The following is a 27,212-nucleotide window of genomic DNA, read 5'->3' on the forward strand; positions in this document are numbered from 1 at the left end:
CCTTTGTTCTTGCAGATTATTGTGCAACATGAGACTGGATGAACGTTAACAGAACCTGGAATATATTTTAAATGTAAAGCTCAGTCGGCCATACTGATAATTGCATGTTCTATAATTAAAACTCTGTAGGCTTTTCTTTCTAAGTATGGTGACAGCTGTTAGAGCACATCTGGAAAATATGCTTTAAGCAAAGGTATTTTAGCTCAGAGAATTTCACAATACATGGGATATTTACCAGCACTTCTTTCCAGAATATGAATCTGATATATCAGTATTTTTAATATAAAAGTCTTCCTTTTTTAATGATGTTTGCAAAACTGGTTTTGAATTCATATCACAGATTGGGCATTCCAGTTTAGTTCAAGGCTAAATGCTGCAAAACAAAAACATTTCTTTGCTGCTATTTTTAAGTAGAAGTCTATTTAAACCTTGTCTAATGTCCTAATAATATTTTCTTCATTTATTTCAGCCAAGTATTTTGCCCTTCTTTGATTCTAAAGAGAAATACTTGAAAGTCGGTTTTATGGATGGACTCCTCCTGTGCTTCTTGAGGCTCATGTTAACGCCCTTCTGTGCTATCTCCCTCTCCAGAAATAGTTGTATCCCCTGCAATTATCACAGCATTACTCAGAACTTCTTTGAAGTCAGTGAGTGTGTTTACAAGGCAGGATCCTGGCTGCTTCAAAATGAACGGTGATATTTCTGTTTGTGACAGGAGCTGAAGTGCTGTGGTTTCCATGCTTTCTTCGGAACTGTTGTATAGATGTGGCACTACAAAACCAGAATTATTAAAATTATTAGTTAAAATGGAAACAATAATGCAGGAAACAAACACACACACAAATTTAAACCTCTATCCTTTAATTTCTTGATAATTTTACTAATTTTATTCTGAAAAAAAAAAAAAGACTAAAAATAAAGATGTAGAACCCCAGAACCTTTATTAATAAGGTAACACTCTGAGAAGAATCTTATGTTCTGGCCCAAACGTCTCAAAACCAGCCAGCCAACTTGCTTTCAAGATGACTGGGGAGATTTTGTCAGACAGAGGGCCTTTACCAACAGTTCCCTGAGTGAGAAATCAGTTTCCCTTTATTTAGAGTAGGAGGCAACTTTTTTATGCTAGATATTGTGTTGCAACAGTTTTGCTCCTGAATTTTAGAATATAAATGCTATGCTTTTGTGCAGCTGGAGGCAAAATGAAGTTATCCAACCAAGGAAGAAACTACAGCTAAAAAATGAGAGATTTTAAAAAAAAAACATCTACAACAGTCACACCGCAAAATTAAAGAGTAACATGGAACATATTAGTGGTAATGTGGGCAATTAATTCCAAATTACTGACAGTTTAATTTACCTACAAGAAGTATTTTAATGGGCTTAGTATGCTGTGCTGTTCTTCAATTTTTAATGTTTTCCACTGGTCAGAAAACAAGATTTTCCAAATATGGGGTTTAAAGCTGTAAAAAATGGTCACTGTGGATTGCCTGGTGGTCTAACGCCCGTGGTGGACATATGACCGAGTCCCTTTCTCTTCCATCCAACACCTGCGGAGCCCATCCTGTGAGCAGGGCTTGGGTGCCTCTTCTCATGGAATGAATCATAAAATGGATTTGGCTGGAAGGGACCTTAAAGACCACCTAGTTCCAACCCCCCTGCCATGGGCAGGGACACCCTCCACTAGACCAGGTTGCTCAAAGCCTCATCCAGCCTGGCCTTGAACACTTCCAGGGATGGGGCATCCACAGCTTCTCTGGGCAACCTGTTCCAGTGCCTCACCACCCCCTCCGGGAATCACCACCATCTCCAATCTTGTCCTAGTTACAAAGACTCTTTGCAAATTATATTCACAAGTTGATTTGACCCCCAGGCTCCGGCTGCATGAAGAAAAGGTCATTAAAGATCGGCGACACCACCTCAAGACATACCCAAACTGCTTCGTTGCTAAAGAGTTGATTGACTGGATGATTGACCATAAAGAGGCCTCTGACCGAGAGACAGCAATTAAACTGGTGCAGAAATTACTGGATCACAGCATTATCCACCATGGTAAGTGCAATATCAGCTGCTAAAAAGTTCTAAGCTAAATTTTATTCACTGCTGTGAAACTAAGGGAAATCCCACTCCTGCTCTTCGGCCAAGTATAGGTCAGGTAGGCTCCTTTCCCTTCCAGAAGGGGAGCATCTCCCTTGAACTGTGCTGTTCCACAAGGTCCTCTGTATCCCAAGGGACACGGAGAGAGAGGCTGAAGAGGTGTGACGTTTCCCAAGTCAATACAGGGAGATCACTGGAGACCATGCTGCTGCTCCCCTGCTTCCAGAGCAGCCTAAGCTGGATCCTGTCCCCTCCTCTCCCCGCTGCCCTCACCTCCCTGCTCCCCAGAGCACAGTTTTCCAGCTGAAAAACCTATCTGAAAAATCAGCCAGCAAAAAAAGGTCATTTTTCTCACATGGATTAGTTCTCTGGCCCTGTCCCTCACACCAGCTGCACAAACATTAGTGCTGGTACAGCTGCAAGAAAGTTAGTGGTCCGACTGTGCCCTGATTAATTTTTTCCTAAACTTGTTGTCTATTTGAGATCTGTTCCTTTTAGCTTCTTGAATAACAATTTACACTGATTAAAAGGAGACTTCCATTTCAGTGGTAGCATTTAGTTGCCTTTTGGTGCACAAAAAGGCTAGGAAGCACAAAACCAAGGAAGATCCAAGGCCTTGGTTTCAAGCGTCTAATATTACCCATTTCAAAAAGGCAAAATGTACCACTTGTTTCTTTTTTAAGAAGAAACAGAGCAACTGCGAACAGACGAATGTTGACTTTATCCAGGGGTCACTGTATGTGCAGCAGTACTGCTGCTGTCTGCAATACATTAACAACACCTTAATTAAAGGAAGAAATGCACATATTGAATGAGTGCCACTTCTACAGCTTCTGCTTGACTATTAAATTAAAATTCTGGGTTGTTATGGAAACTGGGACTCACGGTAGATAGTTAAAGAATAAAGTAATTATAGGGTATTCAAATCTGACTACTTAATCCTTTGTTGAGAAAATGTCAGTGAAGAGTTGCGTGGATGCCTGAGTGACTTAGTTTAATTGAGCAATAGACATTTTATTGCTGAATGCTTGTTTAAAGCTTTAACAACCTTCAAATGTTTTCTACCTCAGGATCCTCTTGCACACTGTAACTTCCATACAAATTCTACATATATATGTGCAAATATTACACATAGAGCAGGTGTTTCTTAAAAAAGAAAAAAGACCAAAACCAAATGTGTATTTCACTCAAATTTAATAGATTTGTTTGCAAAGTGAGCTAGGGCAAATTCAGAGAGGTTCAATCAGGTTGTGCTGGACACTCAACTCTCATGTCAAGTGAAAGGGGTACCAGCTCCTGCTCCTCTGGTGTAGAAGGTGAGCCCACGGGTGTGGGCCGACAACTCTGGTAGGAGCAGCTTGGCTGGGATATCTTTCCCAGTAGTTTATGCCCTTGCTGGAGCTCTGTTCTGCATTTACAGGAGCCCATTGTCAGCTGCTGTCTTACCAACCTTATTTAGCATTTTGTGTTGTGCTTCTGTTGTACTCATCATTTGGCATGGCAGAGCAATAGAGAAGATTTTAAGAGGGCAGAAGGCTTTCATTTTGACTGTTTCTGCAGGGAGTCTCAAGTTTCCTACAGCACCACTCAACTGATACAAGTAATTAAGAAGTTTGACATTCCTTAATTTATTGGGTGTCCTATGCTGGTGGCCTGTTAAACAAGCTAACAGTCTGCTTTCATCAGAAGGTTTTCCGGCTATATAGCAGGTGGATGCTTTTTTCCTCCTTATGTTTGAAGTAATACTCAGAAAATGGATCAGCACCTATCCCCCTCCCCTAATAATCTGGTTGCCTACCTGAGAGTTTTCTCCAGCCCTTCACCAGTTATTAGGACTGAATAAAGTCATATGCTCTGGCATACAGGGGGTTAGGCTCCAAACCTGCTTGCCTTGAACTTCGGCAGCGACACCTGATAAACAGATCCTCAACTCCTTAACATCCCTACGATTTTTTTTTTCATTTTACCTTTCAGTCTGTGATGAGCATAAGGAATTTAAGGATGTCAAACTCTTCTACCGCTTCAGAAAAGATGACGGGACGTTTCCACTGGACAACGAGGTGAAGGTCTTCATGAGAGGACAAAGACTATATGAAAAGTATGTTCACTCAGTATCCATCATGAGTTGCTAATAGAATCATAGAATCATAGAATGGTTTGGGTTGGAAGGGACCTTAAAGACCATCTAGTTCCAACCCCCCTGCCATGGGCAGGGACACCTTCCACCAGACCAGGTTGCTCAAAGCCCCGTCCAGCCTGGCCTTGAAGACAGCCAGGTAATAGTACCACAGGAGGCAAATGATACTTGTTAATCAATGTTTGTATAGTCAGTGTCTTTCAAATCATGCAGGAATGGGTCTGGGTGATCCTGTGACTTTATTTGTTACCTCTTCTCTCTCTCTTATTTCCCTTTCGCTTTTCTACCGTGTTCACTTGTAGCATTTTGTTTAAAATTAAATTACATTTTCATATGTTCAGTGTTGTAAATACATCCTACATGGGAACCCAATCTAAATTTAAGCCCTTGAACCCTCTTCTGTAAAAATCATTACTAATGGATTATTTGTTATGTAAAATTGTAAATACAAGACCTAAACTTTAGTATGCCAGCATGTACTGAACAAATGGCTACGTAACTGTTGAGATTTGTATCTTCACTAGGAGCGATGCTTTCAAATCATAGGTGAAATTAATATTCAGTGTTCCAATCTGCAAAGCTTCTACATCAGAAATGTTATATTAAATGTGGTTTCAAAAATATCCTAGCCAAGAACATCTAATTAAGATTTGAAACAGATGATTATGCTGAGATACTGAATATCCCACTGGATTACTTCCGTCAAATAGCTAGGCAGCTTAACCATACTTCCCAATCTATAATTAATGACATTTTTATTCAGGATGTAGGGATTGTGATGCGATACTTCCAAGCTGAGTGAATAAACTGCAAGTTGGCATATGCTACAAACCAATGCAAAAGTTGTGATGTGTTCTTTACCAAAAAGCTTGAAGCATTGCTCCTGACTGAATCCCACCCACTCTCCTGCTCCGTTAGAGCAGAATCATGCAGCAGCCGGGAGAGATGCTGTGTCTGTTTCCCTCGCAGAATAACGCACTCAGGAAAATCCCAAGTTTAAAAGCTGATGATAAATATTGTTTTCAAAGTTAGAGGGCTCTGAAGGTCAATTTGGTGAAAGAACAATTAAACTGAAATATAAACCAGTGATTGTAAATGCCTCTCCTTTTGCTGCACCCATCATATAAAATTCCCTGAGACTCAGTGACTGTAAGAAGAAATAAATCAAATAAAACACAAGAAAAAGCACTACTGGAGGAAAATCCTTCATGGGATGCACTGGGACAGGTGAATTGTATCGCCCATCTCCAAAATCTCCTGTGCCTTACTAAGCCCAGCATTTGCTCCTGTAGTCTCTGCAACACGCAGTGCTGCAAGCCTGGCCATACTATGAAAAGCTGACTGGTGTGTCTACAGAAGCAAACCTTTTTCTCTATTGGTTTTCTATTTTTCTATTTCTATTGTTCTGTGAGCTAATAACAGTCCTCTGCATGAAAGGAGTCGTGGTGGGAAGAACTCTGTTCTGCCAGTGTCTGTTTCCATCCCTATTTCTCTGCGTGAAGAACTATCTCCAAATCACCGTCTAAGTGTGCAGTTTGCCCAATAATATACTAGTAGAAACATGCTCATAACAGTACAGATTGCTCCCATCTTGGAAAAGGAGTTAATGCCAAAAGTAGCACCTATATCTAAATATAACTGCATCCTCATGAGGTGGTTGCTCCTAAGCAACGTATCTAAAGGGTTCAGAAACTTTTAAAACCAGCTCTGAGTGCTAAATATAGTATAGATTGAAAATGCATGGCATTTCAAAACCAGTCTGTGACAGGCCAAGCTTGACAAAATTCTCCATGGATCATTGGAAATATTTTACATTAATGAGAGATAAGAACGCATACCTGGGCTATCTGGGCTTCATGTTTTTTATCGTAGCAAATCCAGCAAGCAGAGCACTTGGATTTCGTTAGGTCCTTCGTCCATGCACTCTTATGAGCAACTCCTTCACAGATTCATTGGGTGCATTTTAAACTCACAACCTCATACTGAGAGCCAGACTACTACTGAAAAATTTCTGCAATGAAATGTGTCTATGTGTAATATATCTGTTGTACCAGTTTGCTTATAGTGTTGAGAAAGAAAATAATAATTCAGTGCAATTAAAATTGTTATTAAGTGGCAAAAACTGGAGAAGAGTATTCATGCACAGACATGAAGTCACTTACCAGTATATTCAACTTGTTTATCAAAATGCCTGCAGGCCTAATTTCAAGAGACATGCAATCGTGCCAAAGGAAATCTGTCTGAATCCAACATGTTTTAAAAACCTGTGTCTAATTTTGTAGATGTTGCTGATCTTCACTAGGCTTTGCTAGTTTAAGATAGACATTATTATACTATTTCCTGCTCTTCTCCACCCACTGCATTAGGGGTGGAGTAGCATTAGGTTCAGAAGCCAGCAGAGTTTGTGCTTGCCAGAAACTGCAGATGTGTTATCCAACATCAGTCCACGCAGATGGGTGCCCTCAAAGGGTAAAATGAGCAAAATGCTGGAGGAGGATCAGCAGGTTGTTGGATGGGCAGAGGAATGGAAGTGTTGGGCAGGTTCCCTGCTTTCAGACAGCTGTTTCAGGTAAATGACCTGTGCTCTGCCCTGGGACAGGGGAACATTAGGTCTGTCCCCACGGTGAGGGGCTCCCTTTCCCTGTCTCCTTCTGAGTGAACACAAAGCTTCTTGTACCCTGGATTCACCCCTTTTGGGGCATTACCTCCTTCACTGGCTGTGGACGTCTTTGGTATTCTCCCTTCACTTGCACTGAAAATCAAAAATCAGCTCAGATTCCCTGCACATCATTGCAAACTTTGGTAATCCTTTCTGTGAACATGCTTTGGGTTTCAAATTTATAAGTAAGGATGAAACCTCCTGGTTTTCCTACAGCTTTGTCTGAAAATTATTGAATACTTTATTAGGTCCAAAGATGGTATCAGTTTTCACACTCTGCAGGACTGACCAAAAAGATCAAATGAGATAAACATGTTCCCTTCCTGCAAATCTTAAATAAATCCAGCACAGACCTTTCATAGCTTTAAAAAAGAAAAATCAAGTTGTGCAGGCATCCTATTTTCATGGTGGTTTTAGGGTACAATTGTCAGTAGGTTTTGGTCAAGGAACACAGGATTTTTGTGTTTCTGGTGCAGCTGGGTTTAGGAGCTGCAAGTCGTCTCATGACGTTGACTTCAACTGAGATTTTTCAACCAGATTTCACAGTTAAAGAAGTGCAGATTTATGGTTTTAATTTCAGGAAATCATTCAGATAATTCTGAGACTGCATTCTTTGGATCACTTTCATTTTAATTCATCAGTGGTTAATTCAAATCTATTTTCTGGTGAAGTTGTTTAGATAAAACAAGTTTAAATTTTCCTTTTGAAAAGAGTCTGATGTTCAGTGTTAGTCTGAATACATTCCCTTAATGCTGGATAACACTAGTTTTAGCAAATAATATATTTTGACATGAATGGCCTCATGTTTTTTTGAAACAAGGGGAAAATGGAAGAGAGAGAGGCAGTTTCCGATTCTGGCTAATGAAAGGCCAGGTTTTTGGCTGATGTAAATTGGTACAGCTTTGCTGACAGCAGTGGAGTTACAGTGATTTACTTCAGTTAGCGATGTAACTCTACGGATTGCTGTTTCTGGGTTTGTTAAACTGTCAATTTGTCGTGCTTGTTTGTTCACAAGTCCAAATCCTTTGCAGTGCTATTCTGGGCACACGCAGAAGGGTGTGAGATGTCAAGCTGAGTGTTTTTCCACTTGCTATTTTTCCAAATTTCTTTTGTGTCTTTGTAAAAATCTAACGATTAGCATCTCTTTTTCAAGGACCTCTCTATCTGCAGCTTTAATGAGCTGGTCAAATAATTAAAGACTCATTAAGACAGTCCTTAGGATGTTTTATTTGGTGCCCACAGAGCCTGGGTAACCAATTCTGGGTAACCATGCAGCAGATGGTACAAAAAGACATGAGCTTTGGGTTTGCTTTTTTTCTGGAGGAAAAACGCCTGGTGATCAAGACACATTTTAAAATGCCCTGTTGGAGCTCCGTCTGTATTAGATGTGGTCAGTGTGGGACAAAATGTTGCCTTGCTTGCAGACACTTGTAAATCAAAATATGAAGAAGAATAGTTTTTGCAAGAGTTCTGGAGTCAATACCTTGTCGCCTGCGGCACGTGCTCTTGCTTTTGGCCTCATCCGTGACTTCAGCTCATTTTGATTGTTAGTTTACTCAGCTCAGAGGTGCTGGCAATAATGCACCAACACCTAAACGAGCAGCTTGTTGTATCTGCCACTGACACAGAGCTGTGGCTGGGCAGACTGTGCCTGGTTTGATGATCTGCTGTCTGGCGGTCAGATTCTCTCAGTTCAGGCTTCTGGTGAGCTCTCGTTAAAGTCAAGGGAGTAAATCTTTCAGGTGTAATAGCAGGGGCTGGATCCTGTCAAAGCTCTTCATTGTAATTGCAAATGAAACTACTGTGTTCTTATAGCACAGATTATTCTGATGCCTCCCAAAGGAGATGAGGTTATATTCCATGAACTCTGGACATGCATTTTAGGAAGGAGATGGCCCATTTATGGATTTACATGAAATTCAACTTTTTGATCAGAAGGGCAAAGATTAAGCACTTCTAGAATATTCCTGTTGTAGTTCAGTTTTGCCCTTAATTTCAAAATAGAATCACAGAATGGTTGGGGTTGGAAGGGACCTTAAAGCTCATCTAGTTCCAACCCCCCTGCCATGGGCAGGGACACCTTCCACTAGACCAGGTTGCTCAAAGCCTCATCCAGCCTGGCCTTGAACACTTCCAGGGATGGGGCATCCACAGCTTCTCTGGGCAACCTGTTCCAGTGCCTCACCACCCTCTCCGGGAAGAACTTCTTCCTGATATCTAATCTAAACCTCTCTGCTTTCAATTTAAACCCGTCACCTCTTGTTCTGTCACTACAGGCCCTTGTAAAAGGTTCCCCCAGCCTCCTTGTAGGCCCCTTAGTTGGTGAAGGGAGAGGACTTACTAGTATTACGTTCCTGATATATTTTTCTGAAAGTCTTACCACTAGTACTATTATTAGCCTGTAATAAATAAAATAATTACGGAGAAAAATGAAATAGTGTATATTAGTAAATAAGGAGGCTATGGTGCTCAGTCTCCCAGCAAAACAAAACAAAAAAGAAAGTGGGCTTCTATATTAACAGGGAGCAGTTCTCATTTCTTCTTTCAAACTGTCTTCTCTGCTAAACTGTCAACCTTACTTTCACATTAACAAAATCCCAAGGCTTTTTTTTTTTTCTATTTTAGTACTGTGTCATTTGTGTAGGTTGCTTGAATGGAGATGAATTTTATTAGTATCTTTAAGCTAGGTACATGCCAATTGCTAGGAGATTTAGAGACACCTCGGGATGTTCCTCTGAACTCTGGTGTAACAGGGAGACTGGTGAGGCGCAAGAGACTCTGAGCCCCAGATGTCACAATGTGTTGAGGTGTGTAACTCACTGATTGCAGCAGCATCATGCAGTGTTGGACACTAAATATTTATCAACCACCCAAACCACAGAACTAGGTTTTTTTTCTTCCCCTTGAACTTTTCTGCAGCTGTCTTTATGGGGAGAATTTTCAAAACCATCTAAAGGGCATAGTCCTGCTAACTGTAAAAATTAATTAGGAAATTTTGAACACATTAGGCACAATCTGGTACTTTTAAGCTAACTTTGTTTCAAAGTTGATTATACAGACATATATTATTTTATAGAAGCTGAAGAACTAAATAGGAGAAACGTAAAAATGAAAATGTTTTCTTTTAGGGAAAAAACAAAGAAATCATTAACTTCACACAGGGATATAAAGCCTAAATTTCTTGACTAAGCAGTTATAATTCACATCCTAAGTTTATATTGATAGCTTGAGGAAAGATTTAGTAAGGCAGTGAAAGGTTCACATATCTTTGCTTAATATCAATGAGATTTGCTAGGACAGGTCTGGAGCTGTTTCTCTGAGGAACTGTTTTCCTTATCAATTTTCTCCCCCTATACCAGGCTGATGAGTTCTGAAAACACTCTTCTGCAAGCCAGGGAAGAGGAAGGAGTCAAGTACGAACGGACCTTTGTGGCATCAGAGTTCATCGACTGGCTGATCCAGGAAGGAGAGGCCACGACACGGACTGAAGCAGAGCAGCTCGGCCGCAGACTTTTGGAGCATGGGATTATACAGCATGGTGAGAAATTTATTGCCAGGTAGCAAAAACTGCACTTCTTGTAGGTCTTTCTTCAGGTCATATCATGTGGGGGGGCTCTTATCTTCTTGGTCAAATATGCTGGAGCTCTAAATAATTTCAGAGAGGAGTCTAGGTAACTATTTAATAAAAGGGTGTCTTTTTCAAAAGTTTATTGTCTTAGTTCTGAAAATTCTGCCTCAAATGCAGAATACAGCAAGAATTTGGGATTGCGTAATAACACTGTAAGGATGTGGATGAAAATCAACGCTCCTACACTTGTGGTAATTAACTGGTAGAACTTGTTAGCAGCAATATGTATAATTGAAGTAAACAGCTTTGTAAGGATCAAGTAGGATTAGACCCATAAATAAGCTAAATTCTCTATGTAGTATAAAAATGACAGGTTCTGTATATCTTCCTACTTGAGGACAGGAGCAGAGCACAGTCTGATGCCAGAAAAGCAGCTTTCCCTCTTGGTCATGCTGCAGAGTCGTTCGAGTATGTTTGGGCAAGAAAGGTCCTATCACTTTCAGCTGAAGTGTCGTTGTATTTGTTCTGGTGAGGTAACTTCTTTGAGGCAGGAATGGAATATTTCTTCATGGTCCAGCGCAGTGGGCAGATACCGCTTCACCGAGAAGGTCCCTCTGTTAGGGCTGGAGGAGGCAGAGTTTTCTCTGTACTGCCCCGAGGGTGAAGAAATGAACACCCCTGGCACTTAGACCCATTTTACATGTTGACATCCTCTCCTCTCAGTGGAAGTTGCCCTGCTGTGACCAGGCGTTTTCCACGACGAACGCGTTGCAGTGCCTCTGGGGGTGGTGAAGGGGTGCCAGGAGATGACAGAACAAGCTGGCAGAAGCTGTTTGCTACGTTGCTTAATGCACAACGGGAAAGTAATCAGATCCTGGTGATCCGAATGTTATCACATCAACGCTAATTCTGACAGCGAACAAACAATTCATGATATTAACAGGTTGTTAATATGCAAGGTGCTAGATTGACTAGATTGCTTGTTTGTTTGTAAGAAAACCTAATTGTAACTAATAGAGGAAAATGGGGGGATAAGGGATCTGCATAGTTCCTGCGTGGTTATAATCGTGGTCACATTATCTTTAGCTTCCAATTACTAGGAGCTACTTCTGAATGTTTACAGTAATCAGCTTCCAGTTCTATAATTACCCCTGTGCTTCCTATGATTTATAGGGTGCCAACTGCTTGGAGCTTGATGGACAGGGAAGGTATGCCACAACTCCTCTTTATAGCAGCAATGATTTCATTCCTATTTTTACCCAAGCATTTTCTGTGTGTTATATACGAGGTAAACTTTCCTTAAAAAAAAAAAAAAGAGATAAAAACCCCAAATGAGAAGTGAGATTTATGCTGCTATTAATGTTTTTGCAGGGGAAATAAAGTCAGGACCTGACATTAGGTGCAAAGCTGGATTTACTTTGCTACTGAAATCTTTGCAGAGCTAAGAAATTCAGGATGTGTCTTTTATTGCAGATCAACCATTGTTTCATTAATTAAGGCAAATGCTCAGCAGTGCACCTTGGCAGGGAAATAATTTCTCCCCTCTCAGTCCAGGTTTCTGGGGAATTCCTGAGCAACGCTGGTCCTGTTCACCTTTATGGGTTGCTGTGGCCAGTTTTCCAGATTTATCCCCTACCCATCCTCTTCTAGCAGGCATGAACACACGCAAAGCACCCTGTTAGAAAGAGATTTGAAATCCTGAAGTGACTGCAAATGGGGCGCTGGGATTTGGTTGACTGCTGAGGAGGTGGCCTTCTCACTCCAAGGTACCATCATCTTCCTCACTCAGCTTTTATCAGGGCAAAGATAACTCAGAGGGGATTTCACACTGACTTGATGGGAAGCTGGAAGTACATAAAACTGGGTGATGTCCTTGAGATTTATCTTTACCAGTGGACATGCTTTGTGGATGCTCCTAAGCAGGAGATTCCATTCTCCCCTGGATTTCACTGAAACAATTTGTCTAGATAATGATAGGAATATTGATGAAAGTAGTAGCAGAATTAACACCCAGCTGGCTTGGGGTTCACTTTAGCAAGTGGAAACGATCTGTGCATTTTGAAGGTTTATGTATGCTGACTGCCTCTAAGAAGGGAGCTTGAAATGAGAATTCCTGGTACAAAACTGGGGATATAAACTGTAAAACAGCAGGATCGGTATTCTCTTTTTTTCCCCTCATCTCACTGAATTCTACATCCAATTACAAAAAAAAAAAAAAAGGTATTTTTCTATCTCTTAGTACAGTAAACTCATTTCTCCATTGTATGCTCCCTTTGTTTTGTATCTCAGCAGCAGTACCAAAATGTTACTTGACACTAATTGGCATCCTTGTTGGCAGAACCAGCAGAAAGACTCTTGACTGTGCAGGAGTGGAGAATAAAATATGTTCCTACCCTAAAGACAATCTTCTGCTAGCAGTATTGTTTGATATCCACAATATGGAATAAAATAAAGCTCGCTCTACTATTCTTATGAAGTATTTATTATCTAATGCAGTAGAAAGTAACAGAAATGGTTGCATCAAGTTGCCAGTCTCAGTAATAATCTTCCAGCCGCAACTGAATTGTGCAATTTAGTTTTCCTGATACTGACTTTCGTTTCAATTACTCAGAGAAGCTCTATTCTGCAGCTGAGGTACTGTACTCGCAGAAGCTTCCTGTCACATTTACCTTCACTTTAATTGGTCAGACACAAACCAGGTTTCACACAGGAAACAAACACTGATGACAATTTTAAAAAGGAAAACAGTGGTTTAAGAGGAATTGCATAAAGGCTGTAAAAACAACAAATGTTTCAGTTTAAAAATAATTTTCCATGTCTCTTTGAGCATATATATCTATAGATATTTCCCCTATCATGCATGTAGATGATGAAACGTGATTAAGTGCTGAATTGCTTCCTTCCAAAATCCCACTGGTGCATATGAATTGTAACCCACAAACCACCATTTCACAAACAGGAGCCAGATGTCCTTTCCTGGGAACTGGTACCCCCAGGTAGTATGGAAATAAAAAAGTACAGGTAGCAGGGTATTATGCACTGTCCATTTCTTGAAGGCTTGTGTTGGCAGTGCCATCGCATTCGTTATTCTGCATTTGTGAACACTGATGGTCTTCACCAGAATATAGAAATAAAGGTTGCGTGGAGAATTTTACACATGGTGATGTGCATTCAATCAGGGCATGAACAAAAGGCACACAGAACACATTTCTCAGCTGTAGAAAAGCCCATTTCTAGTATGGTGAGATAGGTACAGCTTTGTAATATTAACAGAGAAGACTTTCCTGCAGGAGACTGGATCTTTCCTAGTTCTTCTTCATATGGAAATGTTGAGACAGATGAGCTGCTGTGGTCAAAACTTACATGCAGCTGGAGAAGAAGAAAGTTCTCTGACAGCTCCAGGGTAGATCAGGCCAAAGTGAGGATGGGCTGAGGACAGGCAGAGGACAGCATGAGCATCCACACATAGTCACAGCCCTTCCTCATCCTGGAAAACAGAGATAGAAAGATGTCCAGGGAGGAAAGAGGGTATCCACAGAGCTCTTTCTGGCACCATTTCTTGGCTCATACTTGGTTATGGCACTTGCTGCAGCACTTACCCTGCACCTGCAGCAGAGCACTACTGCCATTACAGGCTAAGTCCTCCCATCCTCCTCTGAGGACTCATGTATGGAGTCTGGGAAGCTGTATGGAAACATTTGTCTGCCTTGCAGAAAGGTTTAAGGTCTTGTTTAAGCTGATGGAGAGGACTTTAAAGTTTCTGGGGGAGGGGAACCTCAATCCATCCCACTCCTACTAGTTTGATGCTAGTGCCAGCAATAGATGGCACTATAACCCCTAACCCTAACCCAGAACCTGGAGAAGGATCGCAGGTCAGCAGGAGAGCACCTGAGGAGCAGCACGAAGGAATTCCAACCACTCCAGCCAGTAAATTAGCTTCATCCGGAGCCCAGCATAAATGCCTCTATGCAACACATGTAGCATGGGGAACGAAGAAGAGGAGTTAGAGGCATGCACATACCTGCAGGGCTATGATCTCATTGGCATCATGGAGATGTGGTGGGATGGCTCCTATAACTGGAGTGTTAGAATGGAAGGATTCATGCTGTTTAGGAAGGAAAGGCAGGGGAGATGAGGAGGGGCCGTCACCCTCTATGCCAATGCATGGAGCTCCACCTGGGGATGGATGAGGAGCCAGCCAAGAGTTTATGAGTCAGGATGAAAGGGAGGGCAGGAGCAGGTGACATTATAGTGGGGGTTACCTGACCAGGAAGACTGAGGGGATGAGGCCCTCTATAGACAGATAAGGCAGCCTCATGTTCACACACCCTGGTCCTCATAGGGGACTTCAACCACCGCAATATCTGTTGGAGGGACAACACAGCAGGGCATAAGCAATCCAGGAGATTCCTGGAATGCATCCATGATAACTTGCTTCTCTAGGTGATAGAGGACCCAACAAGGAGAGGTACTATGATGGACCTTGTTCTCACTAGCAAGGCGGGGCTGGTTAGGAATGTGAAGCTCAAGTGCAGCCTTGGCTGCAGTTGTAATGAAAAGGTGGAGTTCAAACATGATAACTTCCTTCTCTAGGTGATAGAGGACCCAACAAGGAGAGGTACTATGATGGACCTTGTTCTCACTAGCAAGGCGGGGCTGGTTAGGAATGTGAAGCTCAAGTGCAGCCTTGGCTGCAGTTGTAATGAAAAGGTGGAGTTCAAAATCCTTAGGGCAGGAAGGAGGGCACACAGCAAGTTCTCTGCCCTGCACTTCAGGAGAGCAGACTTTGGCCTCTTCAGGGATCTGCTTGGTACAGTATCATGGGATGAAGCCCTGGATGGGAGAGAGGCCCAAGAAAGCTGGTTAATATTCAAGGATCACCTTCTCCAAGCTCAGGAGCGATGCATCCCACAAAGAGGAAGTCAGACAAAAACACCAGGAGGCCTGCGTAGGTAGAAAGGGAAATGCTGGTCAAACTCAAACACAGAAAGGAAGCCTACAGAAGGTGGAAGCAAGGACAAGTAGCCTGGAAGGAATACAGAGGAATGGTCTGAGCAGACAGGGATCAGATTAGGAAAGCTAAAGCCCTCACAGAATTGAATCTGGCCAGGGACATAAAGGGCAACAAGAAAAGCTTCCATAGGTATGTCAGTGACAAAAGGAAGATGAGGGAAAATGTGGGCCCTCTCTGGAAATGGGAGACCAAGTCAGCTGGGATGTGGAGAAGGCTGAGGTACTTATTTGATCCAGTCTTCAATGGCAAGTGCTCAAGCCACACCACCCAAGTCGCAGAAGGCAAAAGCAGGGACTGGGAGAATGGAGAACTGCCTACTGTAGGAGAAGATCAAGCTTGTGACCATCTAAGGAACTTGAAGGAGCTCAAGTACATGGGACATGACAAGATACATCCACAGGTCCTGAGGGAACTGGTGGATGAAGTTGCTCAGCCACTATCCATCATATTGAGAATTGTGGCAGTCCAGTGAAGTTTCCACTGAGTGGAAAAAGGAGGATGCAGGTAACTACAGGCCAGTCAGTCTCACCTCTGTACCCAGCAAGAAAATGGAACAGATCTTTCTGTGCTATGGCACATGGAAACTAAGGAGGTAATTGCCGACAGCCAACTAAAGGCAAATCATGCCTGACAAAATTGATAGCCTTCTACAATGGGGTTACAGTGTTGGTAGATAAGGGGAGAGCAACTGATGTCATCTACCTGGACTTCAGCATAGTGTTTAACACTTTCCCACACAACATCCTTGTCTCTAAATTGGAGAGACATACATTTGAGGGATGGACCACACGATGGATAAGGAACTGGCTGGATGGTCGCACTCAGAGAGTTGTGGTCAATGGCTCAGTGTCTGAGTGGACACCAGTGATGAGTGGTGTTCCTCAGAGGTTGGTTCTGGGGCTGGTGCTGTTCAACATCTTTGTTGGCAACATGGACAGTGGGATTGAGTGCACTCTCAGCAAGTTTTCCAGTGACACCAAGCTGTGTGGTGCACTGGAGGGGCCTTGACAGGCTGGAGAGATGGGCCTGTGTGAACCTCATGAAGTTCAACAAGGCCAAGTGCAAGGTCCTGCATATGTGTTGGGGCAATCCCAACCACAAATACTGGCTGGGAAGAGAATGGCTTGAGAACAACCCTAAGGAGAAGGACTTGGGGTGTATTGGTCAATGAGAAGCTCAACATGACCTAGCAGTGTGCGCTGGCAGCCCAAAAAGCCAACCGTATCCTGGACTGTATCCAGGGAGGTGTGGCCAGAAGGTTAATGGACGTGATTGTCCCCCTCTACTCTGCTCTTGTGAGACCCCACCTGGAGTAATGTGTCCAGCTCTGGGGCCCTGGACAAGGACCTGTGTCCAGCGAGTCCAGAGGAGGCCATGAAGATGCTCAGAGGGCTGGAGCACCTCTGCTATGGGGACAGGCTGAGCGAGTTGGGCTTGTTCAGCCTGGAGAAGAGAAGGCTCCGGGGGGACCTTATTGCAGCCTTCCAGTACCTGAAGGGGCTACAAGGAAGCTGGGGGGGACTTTTTATAAGGGCCTGTAGTGACAGGACAAGGGGGAACAAGTTGAAATTGAAAGCAGGGAGGTTTAGATTAGATATCAGGAAGAAGTTCTTCGCGGAGAGGGTGGTGAGGCACTGGAACAGGTTGCCCAGAGAAGCTGTGGATGCCCCATCCCTGGAAGGGTTCAAGGCCAGGCTGGATGAGGCTTTGAGCAACCTGGTCTAGTGGAAGGGGGCCCTGCCCATGGCAGGGGAGTTGGAACTAGATGGTCTTTAAGGTCCCTTCCAACCCAAACCATTCTGTGATTCTATGTGCCGCTTTCCTGTTTGGGCCTGCAAGAAGTGTGGGTCTGAGCAGCAGCACTCACCTTCCCGTGCCAGATCGCACTCTCACTCCTTTGCTGTGGGTATTTTCCAAGCTGCTGCTTATCTTCCAGTGCATGTGCTTTTTGTTATTTCCTCTCTGACATCCCTCCAGTACCTTCCTCAGGCTGTGACCGCGTGGTGCAGCATGAAGCGGTTTGCTTGGCTGCCCACTCTGCTCCAGTGAGGTGGGATGCAGATTGCCAGCCTCAGACTGGCAGAACAGATGTGTGATGGGTTCTGGAAAGACTATAGACTTTGCTTACCTGAATGAGTGAGGGGCAGAAAAACTTCTTTTGGAGATGACTGCCTAGGAAGTATCTTTTGAGAAACATTTTATCAGTGCTAGGATTTTATAATGATAGTAAATATGTGGTAAGATGTCCTAGGCATGATATGAGTGTCTTCTGCCCCCAACCCCATTTAGAATACCTTTCAGCTTTAAAAAGTTTTACAGAGTTAATTGCACTTACCCGGACCTGGTTCATTCAAGCCAGGCACATATTCTGCTGGCCCAGTGCAGAAGCAGGTTCTTACCCCCTCTCAAGAGTTAACCTTTTATCAGCAAAACTCCACTGTGCAAATTACTTTCAAAGATAAAACCAAACATTTTGTAGTGACTTAGTGAGAACAGTAAATATTGACATATGCTATCTCCCAGTCTCTGCAGAAATGTCTTAAAATGCAGATTTAATTTTCCCTATTCTTGCAAGGACTCTGTACCTTTATGCAGAGTCATTCCTCTGAACAACCTAATCACAGCGTTTAGTTTTAAGCATCGATATACATAATGCAGTTGAAAGTTTGTTTTAATTGTGGAAGTAGATTAAATATCTGATGAAGTATTATTTCTTTTGCTTTTGTTGAAAACCTTTCCCTCTCATCCAGAACTGTAAAGTACACATTACTACACTTAACTTTAGATGTCAAACTGCTTATGATTAGCTGACATTTCTTACTTTGTAAGTGAAAAATTGCCATGTATGTGAAATATACACTTCTTCCTTAATTTGAGATTTCTCTTTGGAACCCCTTTTCTTGGAAATATCAGCTGCAGGTAGCAATTTATAAGTGCCATTGAACCGTCCCATAAATCCGTGACCTCAATGATGATAAGCTTTCTCGTTCAAAATTAACGCATAAGAGTTTTTATATAATTTTCCTACCTGATCTCACACTGGATCATATCAGCTGTTGGATATAGTCCTTGTGTATACTCCATACTAAAAATTATAAAACATCACATTTTTACAGATGGTGCCTTGATTTATCTCAGTAAAACACAACCCTTCAACTAGTCTTTGAAGCCCTGCAACACAACTGTGTTTTATTATAAGCCAGGTTCCCCTGAGCCGATGCCATGCAGAGGCATTCTGTTGTTTCTTTGTGTGGCAGTTCTTCCCTGGCAGTTCTTATACACAGGGACAGTAACCTCACCCATGGTAATTCCACTGCTTATGCTAAATCTGGAGACCACATTGCATATTTTTCATGATTTTGCCCTGGTAGGAAAGTCAGAGATTAAGAACTTTGTATATAATTGTTTAATTTTCCATCTTCCTCTTCTATCGGCTTCTCATTGTGCTCTTCTTGCAGTTGTCTTATCTAAAGCAGAAAAAAATGGTTTTTGAAAGAGCCACACGCTCTATGCCTTATGTAAATAATATATGAAGACTTCTTTTCATATTAACTACTGAATTCTGTTTTTCTGACAGAGAATGGGTTTCAGTTTTTAACAGCTGCAACAGGAAAATAAAACAACCCAGATGGGCCTTTTCATCTTCTGCTTCCCTTGCCACAGACTGTACTTTCCATACTTTATTTGGAAGCAAAGAAAAGCAGTTGGCTATGTTCTGTAAACTCCCTAAGTTAAAGACAATAAATCCTCATATACAAACTGAAAAGACTGCTGAAAAGCATGTGATTCAACACTGGCTTTTCAAGCTGGAGTAAGTTGCGTGTATTTGAAAATAGACTGCGAATAGATTGCAAACCTACTGGAAAGACAAAATGTATATAGAAACACTTCCCTGCATAGCTATTTTAAGGCAGCTGAAATAAAATGTTAATGCACTGAGCAGAACATAACACTTTAAGAAGAGCAGGATACTCTGTATTTCAGTTCCCAAGGAACTTCTGAGAGTTGTCTTTTGTAATCCTGATGCTTTAAAGGCAGTATAAAAGTTGTCTAGACCTTTTTGCACTACGTGAATATGCTACAGTTCATTGAAACAGCTCAGAAGACACGGTTCTTTAATTACATCGGAGTTTTCTTTCTGGACCTACTTACAGGTCCAGGACCTACCTACTTCTGGACACACTTACTGGCTTCACCCTTCGCTAGCATGAGCTGGAACAGCTTTCTGGATTTTATATTTCAGGGCCAGGATCTGCCTGGCAGTTTTGTATTAGAGGGTCGGTGGAAACGAGAGCAGTTCAAGCTCAGATCTGTCATCTGTTCAAAACAAATTCCTTGTACTCCAAATGAGAAAAATAATACTATTTAGTCCAGCTGCACTGCCACGAGTTTAACATGCTGGTTGAGTACATTCATGGGTGGGCTTATCTATAGCCTACATAGCATGTATGCATACAAAGAAGGTGGAAATGCAAGTGTGTGTATGGTGCAGGGAATCCAAGGCCCAAGGCCCTGTGCTCGCTGAACATCTGTAGTCTCTCTTCCTTGATCTGAGGGAGCTCCAAGCAGGTGGAATTCATCAGTATGTAAAAGGAAACTCATCTGAATAGGTGCCATTATTAAAACGCATTTGCAGATGCCAGATTAGCTTTAGAAAAACAGGAAGGCTTTGAGAGGAGTGGGAAAAGCATTGTCCAGCGCAGAATAAAGTGTTGGTTATTCTCCTCCGGCCGCACGTGTGTTGGTGCGAGGCAGGAGTGGAGGAGAGGAGCCGGCGTGGCGGGGTCGTGTGGCAGCGTGGAGCTGAGCGATGAGCAGCCACAAGCCCAGCAGCCATGCTGTGTGGGTCTCAGCAGCTGGTCAGCTCGCGGGATCACCCTGGCTCTGTGAGAGCCAAAGTGGACACACATTTCCACTGCTTCTCTGGAACGGGACCGAAACTGAGCTGGCAACAGGCCTGAGGCACAGAGGAGACAGGCTCAGCAAGCTGTGCGCTATCCACAGAGAGAGGCAAGTTTTTAAGGAACCCTTATTTTACAGTATTGATTTGTTCCCTTCCCTTTTAAATACTGGTTCTGCTTAGGAGAGGGGAGTGAGGAAGCAAAAGGGAACCAGACCCTTCCCTGGGCATGCTCGGGGAGCTGGCGGGAGCAGCACGGGCCGTGCCCTCCCTCAGATAAACCGGCATCCCCCTGCCACTCCCTGCAGCCCGCCAGCATGTCCCACCATCCTGCACACAGCTCTTCTGGGCAGTGTCCTGCTGCTTCAAGGTCTGGTCATCTGCCACTCGCTCTACGGAGGCACAGACTGTTGAGCCGGGAACAATGAAGGTCCAGAATGATCTGCAGCTTTCAACTGGCTTTAACAGCATTTTCACAGAGGAAACTACCTCCGTAATAAGATAAATTATACTTGTGAATAGACTGGGGCCACTGCCTCATGCAGCAAAAAGCTTGGAAACCTGTGTGTGCCACTGGAAAGAGTTCAGCGCTGCTTTTGTGTGTAAGTGAGGAAAGACATGACATATCAGCGCTGAAAACTCCATATATTCTGCTAATGCTTTTATAACCTCTTCCTCTTACCCCCAGCACCAGCCCACGCGCACACAAACAAACAAGCGCACACTTCAACATGTCCTCGGCTCTATCTTGAGAAAAGCAGCTCATCTTTCTCCTCAGGGAACTTGGATCTCTTTCTGACCGCTCCCTCGGCACGAAGCAGCCGTTCCCCGGCTCCAGCCACGGGCCTGCTCGGTGACAGCACGGTGTTTCTGGGGATGCGCAGGGCAGCTGGGGTGCACGGCGGGATGTGGCCTGCTGGGAATGGCAGCTTTCGGCTGGTAGAAAGCATTAATCATCGTGGTGGAGATGGGCACAGATTATCAGCGCTAAAAATCATGGGGAATTGAAGTGGTGGGAGGGATTTGGGGGAAAAGCCAGTTATGAAAATGGCCTGATTTTTGAAGCATGAGTCACACCATTTATTAAAATAGGCTTTTGTACTTTCTAAGGCCTCCTCAGTTCAACGAAATCAATGTAAAGCTACATTTCTATCTCCGCTGTGCATCAGCCTCCTTGCAGAAGCAGAAAAGAAAATGGTGTTTGAGCCCTGTGCAGAACCCAGATTTATGTCAGAATCAGAAGCTGAAAGAAGATTTGCATGGACATTGCAATTTATATTTTATGTGTCTGGACAGAAACTGTGAAGCAGCCAGACACAAGGACCGCCAAAGCTGCAACTTTAGGTGTTCCCAATCTGAGAAATGCCAAAATAAATAATCTGATTTTTCTCTATTAACATTAATGTAAGTGGGGAATGGCCAGATAAAATGCTTGCCGATGAAGTTTGCCAACGATGGGTAGATGAGACAGTGAACAAATAATTGAGCTCTATTAATTAAATGGTCATTACCTAAGAAGTGGTGTGTTTTCGTATAACTGATGGTATAACTAGAGGGCAATACATCCAGGAAATGAGAATACAGGCTCTGCTTGTTGGTGTGAAGCAGCGCTGTGCTGGGAAAGGAGGATGTACAGGGCACAAATAACTCACAGCTTATGCTTTTTGTGCGGTACAGCTGTAGTAGCTGTTACTGTGAGTCTGAGATGTACAAAAATGACGACAGCAAATAAGAGAAAAAAAGTGAAGTTGTGACTGTGAGCATGCAGTTCTGATAGCTGGATTTTAGGAAGGATAAAGAAATTCTTAAGAGGACTCAAGGAAGTCTAAAAAACCTCAGAATTTATGGGTGTTATTTATTCAGTGGATCAAAGATATGTTTGAGAGTTGGCTTCATCACTTTACAGACTTCTTTTACAAATATTTCTGACCAGATCTTCTGTAACTTTCTGATGCAGGTGTGTCAAAGTCCAGGGATTAGCAGCTAAAGTTAAATAAATTTAGCCTTGAGTTCAATCTTTATTACCTGGCAGGGAAAGTAACGGAAGGCTTGAACAGTTCGTAAGGGGAGCGGTCATTACAGGATGCTTTAATGTATGAGTAAACTATATTTTTTAAAGACAGTTTTTAAATTCTGTTTCTGCAAGAAATTTTGTGGCCCCTGTGTGTGGGAGATTAGACTGGTGGGTTGTGACCATACCTCCGAAGTTTGACATCGGGGACTGTGAATTAATGTTGGTGCCTGTCCCTCCAGGACCATAAATGCTCTTGTGCACTTTTATGATTTTGGAGGTTGTCAGTCACCATATTTTTGCTTTGTTCCCTTTGGTACATTTCTTTCTGTTTCGTAAGGTGCACACTGTAACATGAACATGTTGCCACATGAGCACCGGTGAATTAAATTGGAACAAAAAACCCACAAAGTCACTCCACCTTGCTGTTTACATCACCCTCATCGTGTACAAGTACGGGTCCTAATCCTCGTCAGCCACAGCCTGACAATTTAAGACAAACAGAAATGGGTGCCAGCTTGCTTTTCTATGCTGCATTATAAAGGGGAGTGAACTAATTCAGGAGTTAAGTGAATCCCTATCCGGAGATGGCAACTTCCACAAGAGAGACAGATACCTGGAGCAGGAGCCTTGTTGGGCACCACGAGTTTATCTGCTGCTGCCTCTGATTCAACACTCCACGTTAGCTCGAGGTAACAACCTCTAAACTACCTTTAAAGAAATCCTTCCTGAGCACGTCTGTGCAGTCCTCTCAGCATGCTGCAGTCAGCTTGGCAAAGCTTATCACTCCCACATTTCTTTGCTGATTGCAGAACAATGCGGACTGTTAAGGCAGCTGAGCTGAGCACCCATGCCTTCACCGGTACCTCTCACTGGGCACGTACCAGGCACAACCAAACCAACCTTCTGTGTGAGCTCTGTGTCTGACATTCACTTACTTGTGATTTATCAAAGACAAGGGCACGAGTAGCTCCTTCTGGTTAATGCTGAAAGTCAGCCACTGCACCTGAGGAATGCCTCAGAGACAGCCTGCACCGGTGTGTGCTTCCTCCTCCTCAACCTCTTCCTTCTGATCCGTGATCTGGAAATCCCTTTTTCCACACCATTCCAGACAGATACACTCGTCTTTAGGCAAAACCACAGCATGGACATTTCATTCTGAATCATGAACGTGTCAGATGATTGACATGCTCATGGGGCATGCCAACAATATTCTAGAATTTCAGAGTGCTTTATGATGTCTCCAACACGAGTGTGTGTTGATCACTGATTATTATGATTTCTGAAGACTGTCAGAACACTTCAGTTAATGACACAAACAGAACAGTTTTAATTAAAAACTGTAGTGCCATAATATTTAACTTGAATCAGAAACCATAATGATATTTCTTATACTGCAAGTGGTTGGCAACAGTAATTCTATGTCCAAGTGAGTATTTGTGGGGCCCTCTTTCATGTCACGACATGAATCCCAATAGTGTGCAGAATAAGTAAAGCTTGTCTTTTTAAGTTTCAGGGAACTATTTAAGATGTCATCAACAAAAAAGGAAGTTTTTTGTATTTGCATCAGGTTATTCTAATAATGTGGTAGGATATTGCTAGATACTGCTACTTTTACTTATTGTGCCAGTGGTCTGAAAATGAGACTGGTAGCTGCGAACACCTACGTATTAACTCTGCCTCTGATAGCAAATCCTTCTGTGCATGTAGGCAAGTCTCCAAATCTCTCCTCCTCTATTTCCATTCTTCAAAAATAGTGATCGTTAGTAAGTGTTGTTTAATATCATTGCGTACTGTATGTGTCCAAAATGATGAGCACAGCAGCAGCGTGTGCCTACAATATTGTCAGAACACAGTAACAAATTGCTTGCGATGCTAAAGTCAACTTAGCAAAGCCGTTTTGCTCACGGAGCAGACATACGCCTGATTTGAGGAAACAACAGGTTCAGCACCAAAATGAAGAAGAGTAAAACCAAGCAGCACTGGCTCTTAAGCTCTTCAACAGAACCAGGCAATCTAGGTAACAGGGGTCTTTTCTGTAGATGGTACCTGAAACCTCGCAGTTTGGCTGGCTGGCATCACCTTTCTCCTTTTTTTATCACAGAAAGCAGAGTTTCAAACTCTTCCTATTTCCAAACTCTGAGAAATGCCCTTCAGCTACTCCACGCTGCAGGACTCCGGGGCAGTCTGTGTGGCAGCTCGGGCACAGGCACGTGCAGTTCAAAAAGCTTCTGTGTCCTGATTATTCCTTGCGTCCCAAAGGCAAGAGGTCTATTTGAACAGCGTCCCCACTCTGACAGTAGACCAGGCAGGCAAGAGACATGCTTTTTTGCAAGATGGACTTATGGTCTGACCCCATATGGCAGTTTCTGTATGTGTATGGAGGGCTGTGCCCTGAATATCACAGCTCAGACCAGCCTCTATTGCCTGGATGATGATAATTTACTTGACAACCCTGTCATGAATATTCTCTCTGGGACCACCAGCTGCCTCAGAAGGTGGCTGGGCTTTTTCCTCTTTGAGGCTATTCCTTCAGTCCACATGCATCAAATGACACACTGGAAGTTTATGTCTAAATACAGCCCTTTTTGCAAGGCTCCCCTCTATGTGGTCTACTTCCGTGGGGCTCATGGTGAGCAATCTGGGACACATGGAGGTGTTAAGAAGTGATGAAAGCAAGGAAGAGTGTGTTGGGGATGAGGACAAAGGGAAAGTGGGTCAGCAGGGCTCCAGACTCTGGATCTGGTGTAGCACCTTGGGCTGTGCTGCTTTTGGACCCCACGCGCTGGGCAGAGCTGAGACCGAGGCAAAAGTTTGGTGTCTGCGGTAGGAGGCTGAGGCCAAATGACTGACTCATGTACTCAAAGATTTGGCTGATGCCCTAGTGTGTATCTATGTTGTTGTTTACACTTTGCATATAAATACATACAACCCACCAGTTCTTATGATTCAGTATTGGAAGAAATGCAATTTGTAAACTAAGTAAATCCAGAATCTAGATCATTTGTGGAAAACGTCAGCTGTGCGAAACCATTTCTGTGGAACGTGATCACGGGAGCTAGGTGAAGATGGAGAAAATGCAGCCAAAATGTCTACTGCGGCTATTTGTGATGCTGCAGTAGTAATGCAGAGAGTACTCCAGCAGGCCTTCCTGTGATCAAGCCCTGAAGGAGTCAGAGCGCTTTCAGGACCTGGCACAGAGCTCCGTCCAACTGCTGCATTTTTCATCACTACTGAGGTGCAGCATCAGTGCCAGGGAACACGCGGAGGTTACGGCGATGCTGCAGTCTGTGGGGAGGCTCGGTGCTCCTGCTTTGACACCACCAACCTGGGATTTGCTCTGTGTCAAAACAGGTTGTAATTAAGACTTCTGCTCATTATGTAAGAAACGATTTTTGGCTGGGTGCCTGTTCCCAAACGGCGCATATCCGTGCGAAGGGGAGGAAGTGGCCTGCAGGAAGTGTCTGGGACACGGTGTCTGTGGTGAACAAGACAGAGGAAATACATAGGTCTTGGTTCTTTGCTGCCCTGGAGCTCTGAACGAGGTAGTCAGTCAGAGCTCGAGGCATGCCCTAGGCTGATGAATTCGATGGAAGGAGCTAAGTCTGGTCTGTAGTGAGCAGCAGCACCAAACGGCATACAGGGGGAGCATGTGTGGAGATGGACCATTATGCTCCCTGCCACGGAAAGATAAAGTTCTTGCATTTCCACTTGACAAAAGGAAATGCTTGTCATTAAGTCCTGTAAAAGGCTCCTTTCAGTGATGACTACTAAAGTTCCTAATTTGTTACTGACACTCTAAAAGTGTGTATGTTGAAGCTGACCACCTTCCTCCTTTTTCCAAGTCTTCAGAGGGGAGCGCTCTGGGTGTTATTTCCTTATTCCAAGGTGTGCAGTGCACACATTGCAGAAGGGTATGCTCTGATTTCAGTCTTACCGCCATAGACTTTCTATCCATTTCTTTTTCCAGTGTCCAACAAACACCATTTTATGGATAGCAACTTGCTCTACCAGTGCAGAATGAACTTCCGCCGGCGGCGGCGATTAATGGAGCTCCTCACTGAGAAATCCCGCTTGATGCCAGAAAGCCACGACAGTCCATTTTGCTTGCGCAAGCAGAACCATGACAACAGAAAACACACCAGTTTTCTCTCAGGTGACTCATCAACTGTGCTGCTGTCTGTGGGGCGACATCCATTCGCTTGACTTACCAAATCTTTAGCTCCCTGGAATGGTTTTGCATCTGTATCAGTAGCATTTCATATGCTGGTCAAAAATCAGTCTCCATGAACAAACAGAACTGGTTAAAATCCTTTCAAGCCCAAAGTAATTAGCTATGTATTCCATGTGGGGGTTCTGAGAAGAGTAAAAGTGAGGGGAAGGGGTCCTGCAGTATTTGCTGTACAGCAATATCTAGCAAGAACGGAAAGAAAAAATGGGAAGTAGAAGGAAAAATGGAAAAAAATTGTTTCCCTATATTGAAATGCCTCCTAGGAGACACCGCAATAGGAGCAGTTCAGCCATCGTGCTGGCTACAGTATACATGAGTGTATCATACTCATGCAGTGACTCTTCTAACTATGTAAAACGCACTCGCCCCTTGCCAGTGTTGTCAGTGAAGTATTTGAAAGAAAGTAGGGAAATGGGTTTAATAACTGATCCCGGTTCCCTTTCCCTGTATTTTCTCTCTGTAGTGAGTCCCACCAAGGAGATAAAGATCGTGTCGGCAGTCCGGAGGAGCAGCATGAGTAGCTGTGGCAGCAGTGGGTACTTCAGCAGCAGCCCAACGCTCAGCAGCAGTCCCCCCGTGCTCTGCAACCCCAAATCCG

The 27,212-nt window shown here is 43.3% G+C and overlaps 1 protein-coding gene across 1 annotated transcript; it reads left to right on the forward strand.

Moving 5' to 3' along the window:
• Positions 1 to 1,870: 1,870 nt before the first annotated feature.
• On the forward strand, positions 1,871 to 27,212 carry LOC104514220 (DEP domain-containing mTOR-interacting protein; the record flags this gene model as incomplete). Its single annotated transcript, XM_010157833.1, has 5 exons — positions 1,871 to 2,049; positions 4,069 to 4,192; positions 10,250 to 10,428; positions 26,354 to 26,539; positions 27,078 to 27,212. Coding segments are annotated over 5 exons (803 nt in total), but the record flags the coding sequence as incomplete, so codon positions are not given.

Source organism: Eurypyga helias, unplaced genomic scaffold (assembly GCF_000690775.1).
Source record: "Eurypyga helias isolate BGI_N326 unplaced genomic scaffold, ASM69077v1 scaffold4728, whole genome shotgun sequence".
NCBI classification, from domain to species: domain Eukaryota; kingdom Metazoa; phylum Chordata; class Aves; order Eurypygiformes; family Eurypygidae; genus Eurypyga; species Eurypyga helias.